This window comes from Eschrichtius robustus, chromosome 8, assembly GCF_028021215.1.
Source record: "Eschrichtius robustus isolate mEscRob2 chromosome 8, mEscRob2.pri, whole genome shotgun sequence".
NCBI classification, from domain to species: domain Eukaryota; kingdom Metazoa; phylum Chordata; class Mammalia; order Artiodactyla; family Eschrichtiidae; genus Eschrichtius; species Eschrichtius robustus.
Window position 1 is genome coordinate 92,551,181 of NC_090831.1, and position 26,945 is coordinate 92,578,125.

General features: G+C 37.8%; 1 protein-coding gene across 4 annotated transcripts in view; it reads right to left on the minus strand.

Moving 5' to 3' along the window:
- The window catches only part of DOCK4 (dedicator of cytokinesis 4), a 482,024-nt gene that overhangs the window by 264,796 nt on the left and 190,283 nt on the right, over positions 1 to 26,945 (minus strand). For all 4 annotated transcript variants that reach the window (XM_068549319.1, XM_068549318.1, XM_068549321.1 and 1 more), the window contains exons 2-5: positions 13,542 to 13,625; positions 11,250 to 11,290; positions 9,199 to 9,254; positions 5,144 to 5,240 (exon numbers count right to left, since the gene is read on the minus strand). In XM_068549319.1, the coding sequence (XP_068405420.1) occupies positions 5,144 to 5,240; positions 9,199 to 9,254; positions 11,250 to 11,290; positions 13,542 to 13,625 (278 nt within the window). The remainder of the gene's footprint in view (positions 1 to 5,143; positions 5,241 to 9,198; positions 9,255 to 11,249; positions 11,291 to 13,541; positions 13,626 to 26,945) is intronic.

The following is a 26,945-nucleotide window of genomic DNA, read 5'->3' on the forward strand; positions in this document are numbered from 1 at the left end:
GTGTTCCCATCAGAAGCTGGGTACACAGAGGGCTCTCACACTCGTTCATTGATGAATTTTCACTGCTATTATCTGGTCAGTATTTAGACTTTAAAAAAAATGTTTTCTTTCTTACTTGTTAAACATTCATGTAAATTCAGGCTAATCTCCTGTGAAATTCACCAAGCGAGGAGGCTTAGTTGGGAAAAAGACAGGTTAAACTCCTGGCTTCAAATCTTGGTTTTGCCACTCACTAGTTTTATAGGCTTTGAGTATGGCTTTTGTCATCTGTGAAACAGGCACAGTACTAACTTCCTGTAAGGTTATTTTATGGATTAGAGATAACATTTGTGAAGAGACCCCGATAGTACACTGATTAAGAGCATAGACTTGAAAGACAAACTACCTCAATCTGCATTCTAATTCTGCCCTTCACTGACTGAAAAACCTTTGGCAGTGTATTAACCTCTTTGTGCTTCTTTTCTTATCTGTAGAGTCGCTATCATAGTACCTATCTCATAGGCTTGCTATAAGGATTGATGACCTAATATATTAAAACTCTGAGAACAATGCTTGGTCCAGAATAAATATCATGTAAGTATCAGCTGCTACTAATGCTGTTATCATTATGGTTTTGATCCAGAATAAACCCTCTTATAAATATTGTCTTTATCAAAATTTAAGTGTATGTCTCTTCCCCAGAGGTATTTAGGGTAAACCTTTTATAAGTATTTCATCTTCCATCAACCCTTCATCTTTCTTAAGCAGAAGCCATGCTTTTACTTTCTATAAAAATTATTAGTAGGCTATATGAATAGTGGTATGAAAGTATTGAGATCATCGTTCATCTAAAGTCCTCTACAGAGATAAGCTGCCAGAAATACCAAGTTCTGTGTGATGGGTAAAGATGGTCAGTCATAATGTTCTTTTTTTTTTTTTTTTTTGGTAAAAAGTAGTGATGGATCTTCTGCTTTATCAATGCTTGGTGACTAGAAAAGCATTTTCGTGTACTGTGCAGGTTAGACAATGTGCCAGCTGACCAAGAAGCATTCTCCATGACACCACCCCTGATCCTCTAAGATATCAATAATCTTGCTCTCAACTCCTAGAGCACTCTCTTGAGCCTGTTCTTCTATAACCTCTCACTCTTTACTCACATTATACACTCCCATACAAGTCATTACAAAGGTGCTATAATGTTGTAAGTCACTGGTCAGTGTCTGTGTTCTTCACCTGGTGTAAGCTCCCAACCACAATGGCCGAGGCTGCACTACGTAGTCCCAGCAGCTGAAGAATGAAGGAAGGAATACCTTGATTTACAGCTGTTAGTTTTGGTGGATCTTGAGAGGTGGGTTCTGTTTAGACCATATAAAAGAACAAGCAGGGAAGATCAAGAAAAACTTGAGGAGGATGGACCTAGAGATCATCATACTAAGTGAAGTAAGCCAGACAGAGAAAAACAAACATCATATGATTTCACTTATACGTGGAATCTAAAAAAAATGTTGCAAAGGAACTTATTTACAAAACAGAAAGAGACTCACAGACACAGAGAACAAACCTACAATTATCAAAGGGGGAAAGTGGGGGGGATAAATTAGGAGTTTGGGGTTAACAGACACATACTACTATATTAAAACAGATAAACAAGGACCTACTGTATAGCACAGGGAACTATATATTCAGTATCTTGTAATAACCTATAATAGAAAAGAATCTGAAAAAGAATATATATATGTATATATATATGTACACATACATAAACATATATATAACTGAATCACTATGCTGTTCACCTGAAACTAACACAACATTGTAAATCAACTATACTTCAATTAAAAAATTAATTTAAAAAATTAAAATAAATTAAAAAAACTTGAGGAACTCTGTGGTCAGAAAGAAAAGTTCACTTGAGTCAAAGAAATTACATAAGGAAAATGTAAGTCAAATCTCATGCAGCCGGGGAGAGAGTCAGCTCTGCTTAAAATGACTGTCACGGTGTGAAAGTCACTTGTCCTGCTCTTGGGGCAGGCGTTCTGCAGCTGTCCAGAAGAATGGGCTTGATTTCCTAATAATGTCACCTCTAGTTCTTAAGTCTAAGAGAACTTTGAGCTGAGAAGAAGTCAGATCCTTTATAAAAGGAGAACAAGTTGGTCTGCTTTCCCTTTCAGGAAGGGGTGGCAGGAACAGTGACATACTGCAGCCCTGACCAGCAAACCCTCCCTACTAGTGCATGAAAACAGTATATATCTGTTTTGACAGCTAGTCAGAAAATGATGCTTCTTTAAAAACTGGATTTTAAAAATTGGATAGTTATGAAGACTGTTCAAAACGTGAAGAATGCTTTTGATTTAATGTCAAATGAAAAAGGTAGGGTACAATATTAAACACTTAAAATAGAAAAATATCTAAACATTTTTACAATATATCAGAAAATTTCTGCAATGTTTTTCTGCAAAAAGTGAACTGTAAGTACTTTAGTGTTGTAGAGAATGGGTAAGTTTTGATTTGCCTCAAGATGAAAATAATGTAATTTTTGGAGCAGCAGACCTCGGTTTACAGCCAGGCTTTCCCACTTAGCATGGGACCCTGGATAGATTATCTTTGATGAGCTTCGAGAATAAAAACTACCTGGCAGAGTCCCACGGAAGAGAGATGTGAAATACCCATCCAAAGGCCTGCACAAAAGTACTTGGTAAAAGATGGCTGCTGTATTTCTCCTAAACGTTTTGTGGTTAGATTACTGATACTTTATTAAGTGATATTTTAAAGGACATTAATTAGGCCATTACCAATGTTATTAAAAAGAGCAAATAGCATTTCTCAAGCATCTGCCATGTGCTTTTTTATGCTAAATGTCCTACATATATTAAGTATATCTCATATACTACTTACAATTGACAAGATACTAGTGGCTCATCAAGCACCTTCCAATGGAGAAGCTAGCCTTAAAACTGTTAGGAAAGACCACAGACAGTACCCCAATACACTCAAGCATGATGAAGTTGAACCAAAACATTTAGCAAAAACATTTACATCAGGAAAAGAGAAACAAAAAGGTCCAACAGAGCCAAGTCGGCCTCCTTCTCAAGGTCAAAAATCTGGTACTTCCAGGTTAAACTTTATATTTTTTCCTAATAGAACTGACTACCATTCCAGTATCCAAGGAAACTCTGAAATAATTCTCTCTCTGTTTCCGTCACTTAGGACAGTAGGAGGTGAGAAGGTTACTCCTAGAGCTTACAACACATAGGTTTTCAAGCCAATCAAGTATGTCCCCAAAATAGATGCTCGCAGCCTCAAAAGCAGGTAAAAATAGCTAGATAAGGAAGAATCAAGTGGAAATTCAACTCTGTTCCTCACCAGCAGCTACATAAAAGGAAAAGTGCTGGCGCCTTAGCTCAGCTAATGTTTGACACTTACACTGTCATTATTTTTATAGTGGGTATTTAGGATGCAGTGATTTGAAAATTTCACAGTTTCATTTTCCATGTTAGTGTCATGTACAATATTAAGTGAAATAATACTTGGGTTTTATATTCTTTCCAACACAAATTTTTTTAAATCTAAAAAGGAGATCTGCATTTCCTTTGTAGTCTCCCAGCACAGAGCCCTTGAGTTCAGTTATCTTGACAGTGCATTTACCTCACCCCAGCAAAGCCTAGACACTGTGCTTCATCTAAGATCATCTTGTGGATTTTAGTAGTGAGCCCTAACGCCACCAGCTCCAGGAGGGCATGGTCAGAGAAATCCAACATCAAAAGGGTTTTTATTAGTGACTTTTAAAGATTTTCTTGCCTCAATGAACTATCCTATTGCATTTTCTTTTTTTTAAATTAATTAATTAATTTATTTATTTATTTTTGGCTGCACTGGGTCTTCATTGCTGTGCACAGGTTTTCTCTAGTTGTGGCGAGCAGGGGCTGCTCTGTGTTGCGGTGCGTGGCCTTCTCATTGCGGTGGCTTCTCTTGTTGCAGAGCACAGACTCTAGGCGTGTGGGCCTCAGTAGTTGTGGCTCGCGGGCTCAGTACTTGTGGCTCACGGGCTCTAGAGCGCAGGCTCAGTAGTTGTGGCACACGGGCTTAGTTGCTCCTCGGCACGTGGGATCTTCCCAGACCAGGGCTTGAACCCATGTTCCCCTGCATTGGCAGGTGGATTCTTAACCACTGCACCACCAGGGAAGTCCCCCTATTGCATTTTCTATGTAGCAGAAAATAAAAACGGTCATTCTGTGCCCATGTCCCTCACTAATTTGGATTTTCTCTTTGACAGGCTACTTCAAATCATTTTGTCAGGATAAGTATACCTTTGTATTTTGAGCACATCCCTTCAAATGATTAAGCTGTTCTATAAATTCCTTTGAAAATCAGAGAAGAAATAAATTCATCTTCCCCAAAATGTCACCCCCAATTCCCCATATACAGTGGTTCAGAGTGAGGGGAGGGTGCTAGATTTACATCTGAATCCCAGCTCAGCCATTTTCCAACTGCTTGGCCTCCAGCAAGTTCTTCACTCTCGGCCTCATTTTCCTCATTTGTAAACTCAGGATGATCATAGTCTTTTATTTCCTTGAGTGGTAGTAAGGATTAAATGAGATACTACATATAGAGTACTTCCCACAGGGTTTGCACCACAGAAGACTCTCAGTAAGTATAACATGTAAATAGGTATATATATATATACCCAAAACACTGACCCCTTTTTTGCCCAAGAAACATTCCTTTCTCTTGTATATTTAGAATATTCTCATTGATTCTGGCTAAGCAGCCTATCACTTTTATTATACTTGAATAATTCATAGAGAATTAGAACATAAAAAATACCACCAATATGAAAATTGCATTGAAAATAAGTTTAGTTCCCCCTGAAAGTTAAATGTATTCAGAAAGCCTAACCTGGTTCCATGTAAACCATCCTATTTGATTAGATGCCAGGAAAGTGATCTTTTACCTTTGTGCGGCTTGAAAAAGAACTTGCAAAATCCATGCTAGATGGACACAGGGATTAAAACAACACTGAGTCTTATTAAGCTCTCTATCCCCAATTCCTGGAGGAGTACTAGTGACCTACAGCATGTGCTCAAATGCTAGTTGACACTCCCGTTCAGATATTTCTTAAAACAATTCTGTATCGGAAACATGATGCCATTAAAAAGTTACGTACCACATAGAGTTGTTTCCACATGGTTCCCCAGTCTCTTAATGTTGATGTCATTTCTGTGATAACAGAGTCTTCAGTGGGAATAACCATTTCAAATTGTCTGTGAAATTGAACAACAACAACAAGGTGTATATGCAAATGACATAGACAATAATCTTCTTTTAAACACTCTAAAAGACCAACCAGGAAAGGAAGCTGCAGAGTTATTTTTGGTTCTGCAGGCAGTAACTGGGATCCGATTATGAACTTGTGTGAGGAATGTAAAGTGGGTTACGGCAGTACCATAACACAGCGACCAGCCACTTTATCCAGATCAAGTCTGAGCAGTGTGGTGGAAAGCAACAATAGCAGAAGAGTTCTGCTCCAGCCACAGTTTGACCTCTAAAGAGCAACTCGTTTAACTTCTCCAAGTCCCAAAGTCCTTGTGTGTAACATGAGGTCACCAGGTTTACATAAACTGTGAGATGGCTTTTGCCTTCCAAGCTCTATGACCATAGGACTCAAAGGGAGGGACAGGCTCGTTCAATGATCAGGCTTTGATGGCTGCAATCGTCTAAACTAACTCGCCGTCATAAACAACTAGACACTGAGATACTGACTGAACACTCACTTGTTCTCATTAACACTTCATTTTCATGACTTGCCAACAAGACCATGAAAAATGATTACTACTATCAGTAATGTTGTCATGCATCACAGAACTTATTAAGGGTTTGACATCACAGATATTTGAATATCCATTGCAGAATGCTCCGCTCCATGATTAGTGTAATATATTTCTCCTATTTCTTTTCTAAACATCAGAATCTATACTTGGAAAATATTCATACCAACATCTAGCAGGGTATGTATGGTGGTCCTAATATTAAGGAGATATAGAAGGAGATGGAGGGAAAAAACAGAAGATTGACTTGGTCTTCTGTATTCTACCTTTGACATACAATAAACTTTTCTTCTCGTCTCTAGTTTCTTTTTTCACATTCTTCCAGTTTTTGTGCAGCTTAAAATGGCTAAGTGCCTATTAATACTACAGCTTCTCAAAAGAATGCTAACCGACGGTACTGATGGGGATTATCTTCTTCATCTGAGTATTTTTTTCCAAGGACAATATCTAATATGTAGACACCGAACCAGGTGACATGGATGATCAAGGGAAAATTACTTCTTAGCATGAGGCTAATAACTGCTCTGCATTCCTTTTTGATGTTATGTCCAAAGTGCATGTAATTTTTTTTGTAAAGTTTTCTTGACAGCAAGTATGGGAATTAAAATCTTGCCTTGATTTCTTCACCAACAGAGCCTCTTCTCCTCATTTCATACTGCTGCTAAAGTACTGACCCTGTGAATGTTTTACTCCTTTCTAGAGCTTAAACACTGCTGAAAATGTAAAGCTGGGTTGTAAAACTAGAAATAAAAGTAAACAGTAATATATGAACTGTGACATATATAGAACCTTTTATCAAGTCTACATAATATGACATTTTCAAATGGTAGTGCATTTATTTTGCTTTTGAAGCAGCTGTTGCAATTTAAAGGATGAATATCTGGAGACAGAGACTATAAAATGATAGAATGCAAGGTCAGGAGGGAACAGTGAATTTCCAGGAAAACTCAACAACCTACTTAATATCTAAAAACTGAAATGACCTCAGCAGGAATTAAACAATAGAGAAGTGACCTCACAGACTATAATTTAAGGACCCCTGTCAGTCCTGCATTGCTCTGCAGACCCAGGAAAGAACATAAAGGCAATTCAGTCTGTGGGAAGTTGATTTGGGGTTTGTTCAACCAAAATGTAAATTTTTAAGAAGCACAGAATTGCCATTTTAGGTGAGGCAGCTGTTTCCTTTTAATTATACCAAAATCAACATTCAAACATTTCAGTTGCCCCTGAAATTATATTTTGTTCAGTTATTCTGAGATGAACTTTGCAGCTATTTCATCCTGGTGGGCAATCAGGGTGCTAATCCCCTGAAAATAAGGCAGGTAACATCGAAATCCCAAAGAGGTTCCTCTCTGGGAAAGCAATCACCTGGCAATACGTGTTCTTGAATGTTTTCAGGCTAAAGTTTCTCTTCCAGTTAATAGTCCTAGAACCTAAAGTCTCAATGAATTCTAACATTTTTTTTTTTTTAAGAAAATAAATTTTGGTTCTACCCTGAAGTTCTCTTGCTGTATAATGCTTATCATGCCCTGTGTCAGGTGGAGAACCCACAGCCAAGTCTTAAACTTACACGACCAAATTCTGAGACACCTTTACCCATACTTAAACTTCCTCGGACTCAAGGGAGCCAGATACTCACCACTTACTGGCTGGGACAAAAATAAAAACAAAAAAATAAAAGAAGGTACTTGTTTCAATTAAAATTATGTCCCACCCCAATACAGTTTGAGAGAGAGGACTTTCACTGGGTGAACTGATGCTTGACATTTTTGCTAGCATCTTCTCTTTTCTCTTCCTCGGTCAGAGTGTAAGATGGGGGCTTGGTGGCCCTCTGCTCTGGAGAGTTGAGGGGATCAGGGTGGGGCCTGGGGCAAAGGCAGCAAAGAACTCTGGCTACAGGGGATCTGTTCAGGTGGACTCTTGAAGGGACAGGGTAGAAACCCTGGGTTTCAACATTGCCTAGACCAGATCACTAGGGCAGAAAGGTCAGAACAAAGAGTAAGCATGTGTTTTCTGGAGCGTCCCTTGGTTTACTTGAAGGGAGCTGGATAGAGCCTGGTGGGAGAATTCCAAAAAGATTGATAACTCTGCTTGACTCACTTCTGGCGGATTATAACTGCACAACATTTCTGACGGACACACATTTATTAGAAGAGTAATAGTGGTGGTAATTATTAGTATTAGAATTATGTTTTTAATCTACTGTTTTAAATAGTTACTACTACTACTATCAAAATAATAATAATAATACTGCTTAAAGTAACTGACATATATAAGACATATAACATAAGGATCTCCTAGGCGCTTTAAGTTTTATCCACATACTCAAAGTAGTTATACCATATACTCTCAGCCACCTGAAGAAATTATTTCACTGAGCTAAGATTTAATACTCTACCTTTATAGAGAGTGGATATAAGAATCACCCATTTGAATAGCCTCCATGGAACTTTTCTGGTAAAAATAAAGTTTGAAGATATAATTTAATATGCTTTAAAATGTGCTTTAATAATTTAATAAATTCCTATTTTTTGCTATTTGATGAAAAATGCAATTTTTATGGTACAACCTGTATTGTTTCTTTTGTCATAAAATGAAAATTATTCAGTGATCCAATGTATATTCCTTGTGACACTGGCAGCAAATATTTGGATTCTCTTAAAATGAATAATCTGCTTATGTTAACCACTTAAATAAACAAGTGCTACTCTTTCATTCTGTGATATTTTATTTGAATAATCTTTTATCATAACAGCTGCTTTAAGTCCTTTTGGACACAGACTGGGAAAAACTTTTTAAATATATGAGAAATCCTAAGTGATCAATGAGCTCAATCAAACAAATAGCATAGAAATGATGTTTTCTGAAGCAGAATAGCGGCTTTGTGAAATGGTCACACAAGGATACGGTATTAACCCCAAATAGGAAAATAATGGCAGACTTGGCTACTTATAATTCAGTAGTGAATCTAGGAAATTCCTGGGGTTGAGACATGACTCAGCATTTGATGGGTGTGACTGCCATGCTTCCCTACACAGCAGGAAACCAAGAAAAACCAACTCCTTTTGCTTAAAGCAGAAACTAACACACCATTGTAAAGCAATTATACTCCAATAAAGATGTTAAAAAAAAAAAAAGATTAGGCCGATTCCATGATTTCTGGACAATGAGAGACCTCCAGTGCCCTAGATCCTACTGTTGTCCGACACACAGAGGTGGTTCTTTAATTTTCTCCGCCAACTGCCTTAGTGTAATCTGTCTTTATCAAACAACACAGACAATGGCATGATTTTCTATAGTTCATTTTTCAAGACACTTACTAAGTCTTCAAATTCCAAAATAAGTAATGCTTCCATGAAAAATCCTTCAACTATTAATAAAATTCATTTCTTACCCTTTGTTCTTTACACAGGCATTTTTCAAGTGAACGTAGCTGGAAGGAAATATACCCTGAAAGAGAAAACATGCAGGTTATGGTTCTAGCTGTCTATTACACCGGAGTTAGTTCTGTAAGTCATATGTATAAAATATAGCCACACAACCATAACAATACTAGGAAGAAGGAATCTCTAACACATTCTTTAGGCTAAATCTATTGTAGCTTAGACCCATTCATTTTATTTTCTACTACTTACCAGTTTACAAATTTAGAGAAACTTTAAAATAAATATAATCAAAAAATTAAATCCCACTCAAAAGTATATTCTTTATAAAACAGAAAATTTTTATATTTTCAAGAATTCTATACAGAAAGCATGCTGAATAAGAATTTTTTTTTAATACCGTAGTATTGAAAGAAGGGGGTTTTGTTTGTTTGTTTTGGTTGTAGTTCTTTTTCTTCTCTCCAAAATACTCATGTGTCTATTTAAAAATATATACTAAAAAATACCACAATGAATCTGGAAACAATCTGTGTATTACATGTTAGGGAAGATCTTTGATGAAAACATAGCAGCAATTAATCACCAGGCTGCCATTTTGATGGAATAAAAATTAAACAAAAGAAGCCACGCTAGCTTAAAGCTTTTTATTGTAGGGAAAAGCTACGACAAGGAAATTATTCCTTTGTTCTAAATGAGAAATTGAAAAAAACAACATTAAAGAGAAGAGCATCAATTTTATTATCCATTAAACAACAATATTCTCTGAATGATTTTTTAGGTACAATTAAATGACAAATTCAATTAAATATTTAGGAAAACAAATATCATTTGAATACATTATCACCATTGTGGATCCAAGGATAATATAAAATTTAACTAGCAAGTTCTGTAATATACAACAGTAGTAAATAGGTATATAGGTTAAAAAAATAACTTCTTTTTTCCTTTGGAATTTAAATTTACCTTAATATGGTAGGAATAACAAATAGAGTAATTATAGTAATTAACAAGAAAAAGACAGAACTTGAGGTTCAAAGAGTAACAGAAGTAACAAATCATAACACATTTTTTTCTCAAGCATGTACTAAATGAAAAATTAAATACTGAAGCTACATTTGCATGTGCCTGCAGATGTCCAAAAATAACTTTAAATGAGGGCTAAAGTATCAGGCTCTCCTTTAGAATGACCTAAAATAAATGAAATAAAGTAATAAACACAGTTGGATGATCCAGAAAAAAAGGTATATTTAAGCAGAAAGGCAGACAAAAGAGTTTAGATTACTTATCTTAGACTTTGGTAATGAGAAATTATACAATTTCTTATCTACAATCCTAGTAAAACCAGAATTAAGCCGAAAAATGAACATGACATGTAAAAAATATTAGAGAAGTGTGGGTAGCATGGGTAGATTAGAACAAAGTATTAGAAAAATATAGATATTAGCGAGGATTAGTGTCAAAATCAAAAACTACATAAATGAAAGGTAGAAGAAAAATCACATTACTTCCTACTATAATTCCTTAGGATTTATATAAATATATAAAGGATAATGAGTCTTAGTTTTTGTCTGGAATGGTAAGAAAGATGGACTCTTTATATGATTTTCCCACATTTCAGCTCCTCAAATCCAAAGGGACTCTTAACATACCCTACAATAAACCTGTTTCTCCACACCAACTTTTTACAAATGATACCACAGAAAACTTAAAGATTAAATACCTCTATTCAGTGTTTCTTTTGGAATATATATATTTCCCCTGCCTGAATTTTACTTTCACTGTCTGTGAAACTAACACTTCAAAAAGATTTTTTTTATATATAGTAAGCCTATTAAGGTCTTCTCAGTATAAATTTCAAGAGCTACATAGGATTATCATTTGAATAGCATGTCTTAACTATAATCCAAGTTCAAAGGAATTTCCAAAATTATGAAAATCTGTATTGCCATTTAGTATTTCAACTAAGAGTCCCAACGGTAATTTCAATTGTATAATGAAATAAAGTAAATTAACTATCTTTCTTAAAAATCCCATAATTATGGTTAAAAGCAATAATTTTTACCTTGATATTTGGGTTTTTTAAGGCAAATCCTCTGTACCAGCCTGTGGAGAAATAATCATGGTCATATTTCAATAAATCATTACAATACTTTGAAGAAATGATTAGAAATCAATCTGTCCTTTACTGATGGAATTTTACCCTACATATAAATATTCTAGGTATAAACATAGTGGGGGTTGGGATTAGGCTAGACTAACAGTCAAGTGACTACTAGTTTAAGTCTTCCATTAATAAAATCATTTACAAATTGTATTGGAAATGTACATGAAAAATAGAAGCATGCATAACGGAAGTAAAGGCTTTGGAATCAGAGTATTGCTCTTAAATTCTGGCTTTGTTACTTATTAGCTGTTGAATCTTGGGCAAATTAATTGACCTCTCTGAGCTTAGTTTCACTTCATTTTATAAAACGCTACATCCCAGGGAAATTCAAAAATCTACACAAGATTTAACATAGTTCCAAATTCTCTTTGCCTGACTACAAAGCCCAGACTCTACCATCAAAGAATCGTGCTCAGCCAGCAGTTCTGTAGTGAATTCACACATTTCTTCAGCCTACCATCTTGGGTTAGGATCAGTCTGATGGCCTAAGAAGAGTGAAGCCAAGTCTCATCCACTAAGAGAACTAATGGCACTCTTTTCATCCACACATAGTTTTTATTCTGTAGAATGCCTATTACTTAACCTCCAAGGAACTCTGAATCAATTTTACAGCACTATCCTTAACGGGGAACATATCTTTTTATAGTTTAAAACAATTACAGGGTGTGTACATATATATATATAGATAGATAGATAGATAGATAGATACATATATATATATTTATATGGTTAATATATAGTCCCCTATAAATGTATTATTTTCAATTTATATTTTCTTCAAGAATAGAAACCATTTTGCTTATTGGTAAGAAATTATTTTATCATGTAACAAATGTTCTATGGAATTGAATCTTTTTTTGATTAATTGAACTTTTAGAAAGAAGTATTTGAGATTTGTATTTAACTATTTTTGTTCCTCATAAGTTTTCTCAAAAGAATATACTGTAAAACATCATTTTGAAATCAATCTGGAGAGAACAGAATGAATTGAGAATTGGAATCTCTATAATGTCAGGGTTTACTACATCCCTTAAAGACATCCATCCAAGAAATATAGCCATTCTTAAACAACTATTTTAACAGAAACCAAAACTTTCTGAGAATTGCAGATATGCCACAGAGAAGTCTCTGTCCAACTACATCATACAGAAAGGTTTTCAGGTTATAAAACAGCTCCCATTAGTTGTGAAGCCCATTTTCACCAATTCAAAACAGACTTTATATTTATCTGTAAAGAAAATAGAAACAAAATATATCTGGCAATGAAGAGAAAACCTTTTATTTTTATTAGTTACATTGGACAAAATAAATGCCCATGTATCACCACCATTTAATGACAGGCTCTAACTAAAAGTAATAGTTCTATTTGGGAGAACACAATTTTGCCAATAATGAACCTTGATATGATAGAATCTTACCATATTATAAATTCCTAACAAGGACAACACATTAAGAGGAAAAACAGTTATCTTTGGATATACTGATAGGACTTTACAATGTGGCCATTTTGATAAGAAAAAAAGAGTAGCCATTTCATCTGGGATCTTTCTAAGGACTAGAGTTTAAGGATGTTTTGTTGACCAGGAATAGAAGCATTTGAGAACATACATATTAGGCTGATTGAAGGCGATACCTGTTACGTAAATTAATCATACAAGCTCATTTAACATTTCAAATGCAGTAAATAACTTCAGCCCAAATTTGAGGGAGGTGAGGAGGAGATGGCTGCAGGACTAGAGCAGAGTTGGCCCGGGCAGGAGTCACACCTGGAGGCATCTGGTTACCCAACCTGGGGTAAGGCATTTCTGCTCTGGACCTCTGTTTCTTTCTGTCCTGGGGAACCCACCAGACTCCTGACATTCTAAGAAAGGCCTTCTTGTTTGGCCCCGAGTCATGAACTCTCACAAATTCAATAGTCTCAATTGCTTTCTATGTTGGCATCTAGTGAATATAAGTAAATAATATTAGGAAGAAAAATACAATCAGCTTAAAAATACCAAATAATGCTTTCCCATAAGCCAAACATTCAACATGCAAGAAAAAAGTTTTGTTAAAAATGGTTCACTGTGACTACTGGGGAAATTCCAGGGATTGACAGAAGTATGGAAACAATCTGTAAACTTTATGAGCTGTCCAATGTTGCAGGAGATTGTTTATACAACCTCAAACAATCAACACTAGTCTACTTACCATCACACTTCTCCAGGATCTGAACTGTATCTCCAATTTCCAATGACAGGCCATACGGGACAGTTCCTCGAAAACTGGCAATAACTGTAAGAAATGACATAGAATATATGGAGATGATCATCCTATCAGTTATAGCCAGTTATACTGCTTACTATTAAATGTTATTGACTAAGAAAAATGAATGTGAGTAGGAAAGACACATTGATAGCTAGAGCCGGCTGTCATATTCTAATTTGACAGATTCTTGAAGAAAGTCAATCTTTAAGTTTACATACTTCGCCAACTTCTTGGTCGAATAAGTGTTATTAATACAAATTTCAAAGACGTGGAATTTACTAAGAGAGCAGACAAAATAACAACAACGTCACCCAATAGCATACGTGAACAAAGATATTGCCTGAAGAGCCTCGCAAGGAGCTGTGCCCCTCTTGCTCGCTGTTACAATCACTCCCCATCCAGATGCCCACCCCACGGTAGTTACTCAATAAATATGTGTTCAATAATAAGTAAGGAATATATTTCTTACTCATTAATAAGCTTGGTTTACCTTTCTGCTACGCTGTTTGCAGGATATTTCTCTTCCAGAAAGTCCTCAAGAGAAGGGACTGCACCTATTTGCTCATTAATAGGTCCCCAGGGCCTAGCCCAGTATGTGGCATTAAAGCAGTCTTCTGCTTCTATAGTAAGCAATGGTGATGCCTGGTCCTCTCCCCTGGGCCTAAACACACGGCCACCGTGACAGTTCCCACATGCCTCAGCTCTCAGACCATTTGGAATTGGGGGGAGTCACCATTTAGCCTTACCTAATGGTTACAGATTGATTGGTTTCTGAAACATTTCACAGGGCTGAGCAGGACTAGGGTACCAGAGAGAAAGTGCATAGATTAACCATCCCTAGGCAATGTGAGTGGTTAAGGGAGAATAAAAGCACAGTGATTCTCCCCGGGAAAGTAACACTTGAGTCATAAAGGAGACAAGGGTAGAAAATTTAAAAAATGTACCTCAACACGCGAAAAGAGAAAGAGACATCTCCTGTTAAATACTATACACGCTGAAACCACCTTGCAATTCACATCCAAAAAAATGATAGTAAATGCTCTGACTACATGATTTTTAAAAGCCCAAAATTTTGGAAGTGAATTTTATAATTCTCTTTCAGATGGTGAGACTTAGATACAACTCCAATCCCCAAAATAAATGATTGCTATTGCTATGAATGTGTTTTAAAAGCCTGAAGGAATACATGAACCTGTCAAAAAATCAAAACATGCCAATAAGTAATGGGCTTTCAGAGAAGTCTAAAGCTGTTTTACGATCTCGAAACAAAATTAGCGGTAGCAGTCAAAACACAGGACAGAAAACATAACCTAAAGTACATGAGATAGATAAAAATAACTAAATAGTAACCAAGTTAGAACATTTTAGATAAGCACTAGTTTATGATGTCATTTTCTAACTATAACCATAAATACCCTATGACCTCATGTTGATGTCCTAGAAGACATGTCTGCTTGAAAATAATCAAAGGTCTGTATATCTTGACAGATTACTTCAAATAATAATTCAGAGACCTCTTCTTATAAGGGATCAACAAGTGAATAGACAGCAGATTGAGTACAATTTAAAAGACTCCAAAGCAAGCTTGTACCCAGAATTGCCTGTCTACACTCATGAAGTTACCTTAACCTCTCACAACCCTAGTGTTTCAACCCTGCACTACTGATGCTTCTATGAGAGGTCTAAGTGTACGGGCACCCAACCCAGCTCTGTGTACAGCTCTTACCACTCACAAATGCTATTGTAACTCCCAAGGCTGCCATGAATACGTACCCTACTGCTGGTCGCTCTCTCCTACCCCTCATCGCCTTCTTGAACATGGCAGTACCATTCACGAATTCCATTTCTTCACCATCCCTTCATGCCTCAGCCCTTCACTTCACTGTGTTCTGAAACTGCTCTGTCCCTCACTGTGACCAAATTCATATTGCCTTTCAGTAGTCTATCTTCTTTTGAATCTTCTACTGCTTCTCTCATACCCTCCAGCCTTCTTCTGTAGACCTTCTTTCCTTAACCCTCTTCTTAAATGTTGGTGTCAAAAAGGCTGGGTGTAGGAAAATAACATCAAACTTGGCATCATGAGATGTGGGTTTGAACCCAGATCTGACCACTTATTAGCTGTGTGACTTTGGTCAATATACCAACCTCTCAGAATCTCCATTACCTCATTAGGAAAATGCGGGTAACAATGAAGAAACTGCAAAAGGTAGTGGAGGATTAAATAAGGCACCTATCAGAAATAATTTACCACACTGTCTGGTATATTCTAGCTATTTAATAAATATCTCAATTGTGAAACTATACTTTTTTTCCTTCGATCCATATACATTCTCCCTATTTGGAGAACGTGCTAAGACTTCCAGAATCACCTGTCGCTATATGACTTGCCAAGTCTCTCTCCAGTCCTGATCTGTGGCCTCAGCAGCTGACACAAACTTCCAACTTGTATATCTCTATTTAGAGGTCTAAGCACCTAAAACGTAGCATGGCTTCAACTGAATTCATTACCTCCCCTCCGCCTCCAGCCAAATCTAATCAATTTTCTCTCTCCCAATCACCCACTCTAAAATGTTAGTCTTCTGTTGTTAGTCCTGCTTTATCTCGCTATTCCTAGGTGGATTTCTCTGCATCACTCCAAAGGGCCACTGGAAAGCCTTCCCAGAAGGCTCCCTGTTTCCACGGTTGTCCTTCCTCAACACAGTATCTATGAGACCACCAGAGGTCCCTTTGATTCTGTCACACTTGTACTTAAATGCTTTTTGGATATGTGGCATCAGGAAAATTTTATTAGGTTCAATTTCTTTTCTTTAAAGGAAAAGGTAATAAGACATATCATGCCGTATCAGACAACAGTTTGATGGGGTTGTTTTCCTTTTATTTCATGCCACCATTTAGCTGATACAATCTTTACATGTCTCCAAGCCAGATCCTCGTCCATTGCCCCCAATTCTGTCGAACGGTAGCACTGTGTCCAACGACTCTACAAGCCAGAAACCCAGGAGTCATTCACATGCCCCCTGACCCACATATCCAGTCCAAGACCCACATCACAATGGCCTTATCTCTTTGATATCTCCCGAAGCCATCTTCTTCTCAACATCTCCACTCCTACCACTGCCCTAGCTTCGTTATCACCTCTTGCCTGGCCTTCTCTAGCAGTCTCCTTATAGGGCTGTGCCCATATACTCAGGTTCCTCTCCAATCCATTTCTCACACAGCAGTTAGAGAGGTCTTTTCAAAATTCACATTTGATGATGTCATCATCCTCATAAATATATCAAAGCTCTGAGAATAATAGAAAAAATCAGTACCACAGCCTGTAAGGCGCTGCCCTTTTCTGGTTTCATCCTGTACTTCTCAACCCTGACTTTCTATACTCTGGTCACAAAGACCTTCCTTGCTGTACTCCCTCCCACACAGGACTTTGCCCATGATCGACCCCTTGCAAGGAATACTCTTCCTTTCCCTCCCCACCAAGTTAAGCTGTATTCACCATACAGATGTCGATTCAGTGGCCACTTCTCAGAGCAGCTTTCCTCGACACACATCCCCTCACCCCAACTGCATACTCTCATAGCACCATATACCACTCGACCATCCCCTCTTATTTGTGCAAGTTTTTGAATGATGTCTCCTGCAACAGACTGTAAGTTCCATGGATATAAGGACTAGGTTAGTTCTAGCTCCCAACTGTCTACCTAATTCAGTTCAGAGCCTGGCGCACAAACTGAACTTGGTAAATAATCACTGAGGGGATGAATGAGGGCAGAGCCATTACTGTTGCGTGTTCTGGTCTTAGGCAGTCAGGTTCCTTTATTATGGGCAATTCTATTTTAAGAGGGTACTCAAAATTCTAAGAACCAAACTATATTACCTGTGAAAACTCATTCTTTCATAGGAGCTGTTTAAAACTGGGATGACAGGTTGTCTGGGTCTAACTGTGTATCACACCTCATTTCTTACCTAAGAAGTCTACGTGGGTGAATTCTGACTTCACTCTTCAGCTATATCATATTTGATAACTATTAAAGGCAAGCTATTAAGTTCTTCAGTCTCACTGGGCTTCAGATGGCTCCTCTATAAAACAAAGGAGCTAGACAAGGTGAACTGAAAGGTCCCTGCCAGCCTGCAATTCTGAGAGTCTGGAAGAGGGCTTTCAGCTCAGCACTACAGAGCATGATATATAACTGAAGCACTCTGTCCCCAGACCAGTCTTGCTTTGGTTTTAGTCACCGCCTGAGTTCTGAAAGAATGGACATCTGTCCCCACCTGCAACAGCCATCTGAGGGAAAGCCTGTTCTCAGTATCTCCTACAAAATGCTTTACCACTGCTCTCCTGCTACTTTTCCAGGCTCCCATCCCAGCTACCTCTCCACACACTGCCCTCCACACTGTCATACCTAAATTCTCATCAAGCTCTTTCATGCAGGCCTCAGTGCCTTTATACATATTATCCCCTTTGCGGGAGTTGCATTCTCCAGCCCTTCTACACTGGATACTGCAAAGTAGCCTTAGTTTTAGGTCTAGCTCCAAGGTTAGCCCTTTCAATTTCCTGATGCGACCCCCTTCCTTTTCCCCATCCCTGGGCCCAAATGGAATCATTTACTCTTTCATCTGTGCTCCAAGGGCGCTCTGACCACACCTTAAATAGGGCAAGGTATCACATACTATTTAGCACTTTATTTATCTGTGTCTTTCTACTTGAGAACTTGAACTATTTTTAATTCATCTTCCATAAACCAGCATACAAATGTGTCAGTGCGTGAATGGAGAATGAACACACACATGGAATGAATGAATGAAGCCACTGAAAAATGGTAGTCAGGTTTTAATGGATTCAGAGAATGTCAGGGGCACCTCTCATAACTTAAAACATCTAAAATAAACATTAAACTGCAGATCATATTGGAGAGTAACACTTTTTTAGGCTATAGTTCAAGGCATGACTTTGATCTTTACCTTCTAAAATGGCAAGTCATTTCCAACCTTTGAATTACACAAATAACTCTGCCTTGCAGTGTATGAAAGTCATGAATGGATGGATGAATGCTATCCTCTTTATGTTTCAGGTTATGAAAGAGAAAGTTGAAAGGGGAAGGCAGTTCTAGGTAAGAGCAAAAGATCTGAATACATGACTGGCTCAAATTTACTAGTGGTAGCATATAATGTATCATAAAGTAAGGAAAACTGGTTTAGTAAAGCAAAGATTCAAAGAAAACACAGGCATTCATGAAACCTCAATTTGCATTTCCATCAAGTGCACTTGAAGAATATGTTATGTTTAGATTCCATTTTGGATACAACTTTCCAACTAAATCCCAAAATCCTCCAAGCATTTTTGCATGAAACAAGTCCACAGTTGAAAATTCATCTTGTCCCCAGTTGTTGTAAAGTAGCTTTGTCTTTATCCAAAGGTCTTCTCATCCTACACTTTCCAGGGGCATTTCCCCACCAATAACATTTGGGTTTACTGAACATGACCACACATTGTCTTGATCCCTTGATTTCTTTTTCTTGTTTGTTTTCTTATAAATTGAACAACTTTAGCAGCTACAGATAAGATCATAGAGAATGAATCATTCATAGAGCTGGAAACATAAAGGTTCAATACTACTGTTTCAGTCCTAAGGATCCTGGGAGTACAGTTTTAAACAGCACATAAAAACTACTATATGGTATTGTTTTCATCTCTGCCCCTTTGCTACTATATAAAAATTTCTTTGGATTAACAAACATGCATATAAACATAGCTTCTACTCAAATCCTTTAAAATTGTATGTGGGGAATTCCCTGGAGGTCCAGTGGTTAGGACTCCACGCCTCTACTGCATGGGGCACGGGTTAGATCCTTGGTCAGGGAACTAAGATCCTGCATGCCACGTGGCACGGCCAAAACAAAAACAAAAACAAAAACACTGGCTAACTTTATATGTGTAAGCTGAAAGTGTTAAACGTATAGGGTAACCATATTGAAAATCATATCATAAACAGCTGCCTCTTACCACTTATAACGTTATTCGTTTATATAATATCAGTTTAGTACCTAGTGACAGTTTATTAAAAATTAAATGTCTGTGAGAAACATCCTCATATATAACTCACGAGTGTTTTCTATGAAGACGGTGAAAAAAAAAGCAAAATTGTGCTGTGAAACAGGGACTCATTTCTCTCAGTTTCAGAGACACATCTTGCTCATGCAAAGAACAAATTCGTACTTTAAAACTTTTAAACTTAGTACAGAGAAACTCAATCACAGAGTTCTATGACCTTTAAAAGCAAAAAAAGAAACAAATTATAAAAAAACTACTAGATGACAATCATGTAGCTCTACATCACAGATGGTTACACATTCATCATCTTGGTCAAAATAATATTTACCACGATGCTACACACCACGATTCACGTCAAGCCTGGCAAATGCTGCCCTTGTCCTTTATGGGTTGACAATTTAAGATGAATGGAACATAATGCAGGAAAAAAAAAAAAATGAAATACTCTGTCCCTTGTGACACGAAGGAAGGAAACTCATCCCTCAAAGTCGGAGTTCTGGCTTCATCTTTCTGATAAAAGGATCTCCAACTCAGGAACAGGCTGTGGTCTGAAAGGTCACTTGTGAGCTATTTACAACACAGAACACGATGCTATTATTCTCAAGTTCTGAGATTATCCCATGGAATCCCACTTAATACAAAAAATGAAACTCCTGTTTTTCACAACAGAAATGAGCTATGACTGCACGAGAATTTAAATAAACATTTCTATGTGAGTAGTTGTAAAATTCTGAAAGCTGGTACCTGAAACATGGCAGCGACAATGAGAAGGCAGTGAGAAAGCAGGGCATTGTAAAGGAACTCCGTCTCTCAGAGGACATTTAAAAGTGGTCCTTCCTATGTCCACGTGCATTTCACACTGTATTTGGCTTTGGTTTGTCATGGATGTATCTACATTTAGGTTTATCAGTTTTTATGAGTATCATTGCAGTGGGGGGGACACAAATGGAAAAAAGGGGAGAAAAAGGTAGAATTTCTGAAGGATAAGAAGGATTTTTTCTGGATAAGAGCTGGAGGAAACAGTGAAAAGGGGAAGTGGATTAAAGAGAACTAAATTCTTTTCAGGGATTTTATTTCATAAAATAATGAACTGTGGAAAAAGAGGACAAGGGGTCATCTCCTCTGCACATGCACAAATTTCTCCTGTATGGAAAGATGAAATACGGTGGGGAAAAACAAGTTAATAGTCTTATCAAAGACGCTATCTTTTTTCTAGCTGTCTGGATAGAGCTTGAGGGAGGCTGAAATAGAAGTCATCTGGAGATTTCTATTGGTACGATCACTAGCACAGGATGGAACTGTCTTTCTCCCGTATCCCCTTCCACCTTGCCCCTCGTGAGATGAAGTTAAGAGCAAAGTGCCATTTCTAACTTGAAGGGACTCCCAGCTGGTCATCAGTATGACAGTAGGGCCATGGGAGCAGGCTGTCCAGAAAGAATGAAAAAAAGAAATTCAAAGGAAACGTGCAAGGGGGAGATGGGGTGCTAGCTCCTGAACACTGCTTTGATGCTGAAAATGAACTCAGTAGGAAAATCAAAGAAACGCTTGCTAGGCTCCCATCTTCTCATCCTTGGACTTGCCATGCATTTGAGATCAGCCTCCATTCTGGTAATTGTCTATGCAGGTCTCACACACCTTGCAGGCATGCCTGAGAGGCAGACACATGCACATTTACAAATAGGACCCCATTCTTATGCCACAGGTACCACGGTCAGGCCTTGAGACAGGTCACAGGGCTCTCTCCGGCCCTAAGTGACTTTGAAAAATCAGAAGCACACTGAATAAAATGTATTCATTTTCTGACATTTTACAAGTACCACCTTGAAAATATACTGCTGTCCTTGACTGTTAAGAGGACATTTCTACCAACTGCAGACCTTCACTCTGCTTGAACCACTGCCCTTTGGACTCGAGGTAAACATAAAGGACAGTGGTGGGTGCTGCCACAGCAACACCCCTCTTCAGAAACGGATGACTTGTTTTCCCAGCTGCTGAGAGCGTTAGGGCATGCGGCCAAGGGGCAGCCTTCTGGGGTCGCCTGAGCTGAAGAGAGCTGTTTTGCCCAAGGCCATGTCCTCTTCCCAGGGTGGCCTGCACCCAGTGACTAGGAGGGCCAGGCCCTCCGGCCACAACTTGGTACAGTTCTGAAGGGCCACTCCAGCTGAAGTGAGGACGGCTGTCACTGGGCCGGCATCACAGGTCATCTCTTCCCTCTGCCCAGTTCTGCTTCTCCTTCATCCCTGCCATAGGTGTGACGCCCAAGAACATTCCCTGATAAACATCCTGCAAGCTAATCTCCATCTGAGTCTGCTTTCTGGAGAGCCAAACCTGCTCCAAGCTTACAACATCACCCATTCAGAACTGACCTCTTGCCAGATGCATTTTCAAGGGAGAAGGAAAGTAGCATGACTACAGTACTATCTTGTGGTTTTAGTAAGTTCTTTATGTATTATTTCTAATCTTCTATGATGTAGGTGTTTCTATTCCCATTTTAGAGATAGAGAAAAAGAAGAGGAAAGAGGCAAACAAGGGAACGAATGAACATCAAGAGGGAACTGTTCCCCATTAAGATTTATTTGAAGACATTGTCACTGCGGGCAGTAAATGAACGCGTTTTATTCCCCAAAGAGTCATAAACATACTCTTCCCCTTGGTTTTAATGTTACAAATGCAAAGGCACTTTCCTAAGTGGCTACAAGAACAACTAAAGGTCAAACAGTAAAACTCTGAACTGATGACTGCATGCACCCATCAGTACTTTTAAAAACAACTTAATATGATAGAAAAGGTTATGGTTTTGGCCAACCGCCAGTCAAGAGGAGCATCTTGGAAAAGACAGAGTTTAAACAATTATCTCAGAAGTATCCCAGCACTTAGGAAAGGGAGATAATATTAAGAGCTCACAGCCCACCCCCTCTTTTTTTAAAAAATTTTTTTTGGCTGTGCAGCATGTGGGATCTTAGTTCCCGACCAGGGATTGCACGTGTGCCCCCTTCACTGGAAGCACAGACCGCCAGGGAGGTCTTAACCACTGGACGGCCAGGGAGGTCCCCTAGGGAGACAAATACTGAACAGGGAGATGGAGGCCCGGGGCTTAGCTCCACTACTTACGAACCATATAGTCTTTGGGTCTACCGTTTGCAGGCAGGATGGCATTATCTGCCCGGCCTACCTCACAGAAATGTCATGAGGATCAAATAAATGCATGAGAACTGGATTTGTAAGTCTATAAATGTAAGTAAATATAGGATATTATTTTTCCATCATCACTGCTAACTGGAAGCTTGGAGACTAGATCTGAATCTGTCATGGGTGAAAATAAGGTTTCTGTTTACAATTGCATAAATCAAAAACCCTTGCTCTGTTTTGTTATTACAGATTCTTGGAAATCATTATTAACAAGTTAAACTTAGAAAGATTCAGGTTCAACCGCTCCAGAGGGGAAAAAGGCTGACACTATTGTTTTTTCTAATAAAACGGGAAAAAAATCTTTGGCAAATGAGACAGATAAAAAAAAAGTAACAGAGTTAAGAGAGATTTTCCTAAAATGCTAAGGCAGAGATAGGAAGGGAAGGAGATTCAGCTTTTAATACTCACTCTGCCAAACAGCACAATATTTGTCCAAGGGATACTAGACAGCATTAGGAGGAAAAATTACAACACAGACTTCATGTCACAAAGTGGAATGAAGTTACAGAAGAAAATAATTGCTTTCCCCACACTCCAAGGGAAAATTTTTCACTAAGAAGTAAAATACCATTCTCCAAGCAAGCATAATAAATCTACCACCAAGTATTGGTTTACAAAATTTATATATACATTTTATATACATATATAAATCTACTTAAATCAAATACATATCCTTTTTCCAGTGTGAGATGGCTAATGTTAAAATTATATTATTTAAGAGAATTTTTGAAACACAGGATTAAGTTTCCTGGCCCTTTTTTTTTTCTTAATGTCTTGCTATAAGGGAAGAGAGAGAAAAAAACGGTTACATCCTTCTGTGCTTTGTTCTGATTTATCTCTCCAAGTACTAAATACTCAAAGTCACAAAACAGCACAGGAGAGCTGAAGTGGTACACCTGCACCTAGCCCTCTCCCCCTGCACCAGAGGGACTCACAGTTTGCCCCCAAATGGGGAGAGGTCAGCTTGTTCTCACAGCCTCTTCTAACGCCCTCTCCAAGCTACTATTCAGCCCTGTCTCACCTGGTCATTCATCTGGCCCACACAATAAAGCACTCGTATGTCTAACTTTCCCTCCATAGGCTTTTCTTTTTCCAACTTGAATTTGACTTCCATTCCCAATGCTCACTTCTCAAGAAGTCTGCTAGGATACTACCTACAAACCGTGTAACTTCCACCTAAAGAGAATCAAACTCTACATTCTTACTATTCATCACTCCCTCTTCTGCTCTGATGACTAAGCCAGTTTCCAGTTTTGAACAAACACTAGTTTTGACTGGTTTTGACCACTGAAAACCAGTCAAAAGCAATTTCTCTAGAAAAAGGGGAACCAGTGAACAGGTCAATGGAGAAAAGGAACAAAGTTCAAAGTTCTCTAAAAATCTGGTTCCTGCACGCTTTTCTAATCTCAGCCTTTACAAAGCACATTCAACAGTCACACTGAACCTCTTATCTGGGCCTTAGCAAGTGCTGCAAATGCTTTACGCTCTAGTTGGGATTCCCTTTTGCCCTTCCCCACAGGGTGTCCTTCATATCAACTCCAGCCTCCCTGACTCCACAGTACCCCTCCCATTTCCATCCCTCTAACACTGACTACACCCAGGGTCTCTAGGTTTGAGGCCCCTTTATGCTCCCAACGCCACCTAGTGGCTACTCAATAAATAATGAACGAACGCACAATGTAGTTTACTCATTCATTCACTTCTACGTGCCAGCACTGTGGCAGGCACTGGAAAGACAACAGTGAAGGTAACACTTTGCATCTGTTTCATCTAGTTCATTAGTCACGAGAAAGAACGTTTCCTATATCTTTTGGTTCCTACAAAATACAATGCTGAATTTTGTATCCCCAGTGATTTTTAAATGTATGCGGCAAAATTGACACACTTACAATTCTATCATTCTTGTGTGGGGGAAAAAATTAAGATTATTGTCCATTTTTTTTTAACTTTTAATTTTGAAATAATTGAAGATTTATAAAAAACGTACAAAAATAGTATAAAAATTGATTCAACCTTAAGTTAGCTTCAGCAAATGTTAAGATATTAAATAAATAAAGCACACTTACCAAAACCAGGAAGTTAACGTTGATACAATATTCTTAACTATCCTACCGATCGTATACAATTTTCACCAACTGTCCAACCAATGTCCTTTGTCTGGTTAAAGATCCAACCCAGGATTCCACATTACATTCAGTTGTTATATTTCTTTAGCCTCCTCTCATTTGACAGGTTCTTTGTCTTTCATGACCTTGATGCTTTCAAGAATACTGTCCAGTTATTTTGCAGAATGTCTCTAAATTTAGTTTTGTCTGATGTTTCCTCATGATCAAGTGTAGGATGTACAATTTGGGCAAGAATACCACAGAAGTGATGATGTGTACCTGCTCAGTGTACCTTAACAGAAGACATATGATGGTAATGTGCCTCACTGCTGGTGATGTTAACCTTGATCGCTTGGTTAAGTAATTTCTAAGAATTACTACTTCCTTCGTAATTAACAAGTATCTCGTGGGGACATACTTTGAGACTATGCAAATATACCATTTTTTTTAATCATAATTTATAGCAACCATTAATGACTCTTGCCTGCAACCTTAGCAAATTTAACTCTGACATTTTTTCATAGGGTTATCCAGACACAGCTGGTTTATTTTAATTGCAGTTAAAATCTGTAATTGGTCCTTTTTGAAGGTGGCACATTATCCTGACTTTAGCCTTGATTTACTAAGCATAAAGCATAAAATTAACACCACTACTACCATAGGTATTCTTGAGATGACCTACTCATCATATCAAATAAAACTTCAATCTCAACATTTCATTCATTTCAGAAAATCAACAGAATTAGTATTTTTGCTTAATTTCCAGTACACTACATGGTCTCCTTAAATACTACTTTCTTAACCAAAGAATGGATATATGTGTGTTTGGTGAAAGATAACTTTTGAACTGTTTCAGCCAACATTTTCAAGAAAGACTGAATGGATCTTGTCATTAACTATAACCATCCACAGATGTGAATTAAGCCTTTCTGTCTTTACAGTACTTATGGGTCACTGATAAGGGAATTGTGGTAAAATTTTCAATTTCTTTTATTTCAGGGAAGGAATCTAGCCTTCTGTGATGGCTAATTTCATGTGTCAACTTGACTGAGACACAGAGTTCCCAGATGAAACATTATGTCTGGGTGTGCCTGTGAGGGTGTTTCTGGAAGAAATTAGCATTTGAATCAGCGGACTGAGTAAAGCACACTGCCCTTCCCAATATGGGTAAGCACCATCCAATCTGCTGAAGGGCCTGAATATAACAAAAAGGTGGGAGGAGGAATTTGATGTCTCTGCCTGTTTGACCTGGGACATCAATCTTCTCTTACCCTGACTAGGACTTAAATCATCAGCCCTCTGGTTCTCACAACTATATCACTGGCTTTCCTGGGTCTCCAACCTCCATCGTGGGACTTCTCTGCTGCTATAATCATATGAGCCAATTCCTTATAGTAAATCATATACATATACATACACATATATACATATACATACATATACATATATACATATACATGTGTGTATGTATATACATATACATACATACTCATGTATATACATATATTTATATGTATGTATGTATATGAACATATATATGTATGTATATGTATGTATATATATCTCCATATCCATCCTGTTGGTTTTGTCTCTCTGGAGAACCCTCATACACCCTCCTAATAATTTTGTACGATAATACTGATTTTTAACTGAAGTCTTGGGTTTTACTGATGTTCCCAACAGTTGTTATTAATTCTGTTGCATACTGTATTAGAACTGATTATAAAAATCTTACTTAAAATAAGACATTGACTACAACCTAGAGTAAGTCTTTAACTTACAAGTGATTTGCATTTTGGAAATTTTATAAAGTTGGTTACTTAGAACAAATGGATTCTCAAGCTACCACATAATAGTATACTTGATTGACGAAGCAGCTGAAACAATCATTTCACATGCAATGAAAACTAGGGGATGGAGGCACTTATAGTAGGGGAGGTATACTATGGCAGAGGTGGAGAGGTACTGGCAGAGGTGGAGAGGTACTGGCAAACGTGGAGAGAC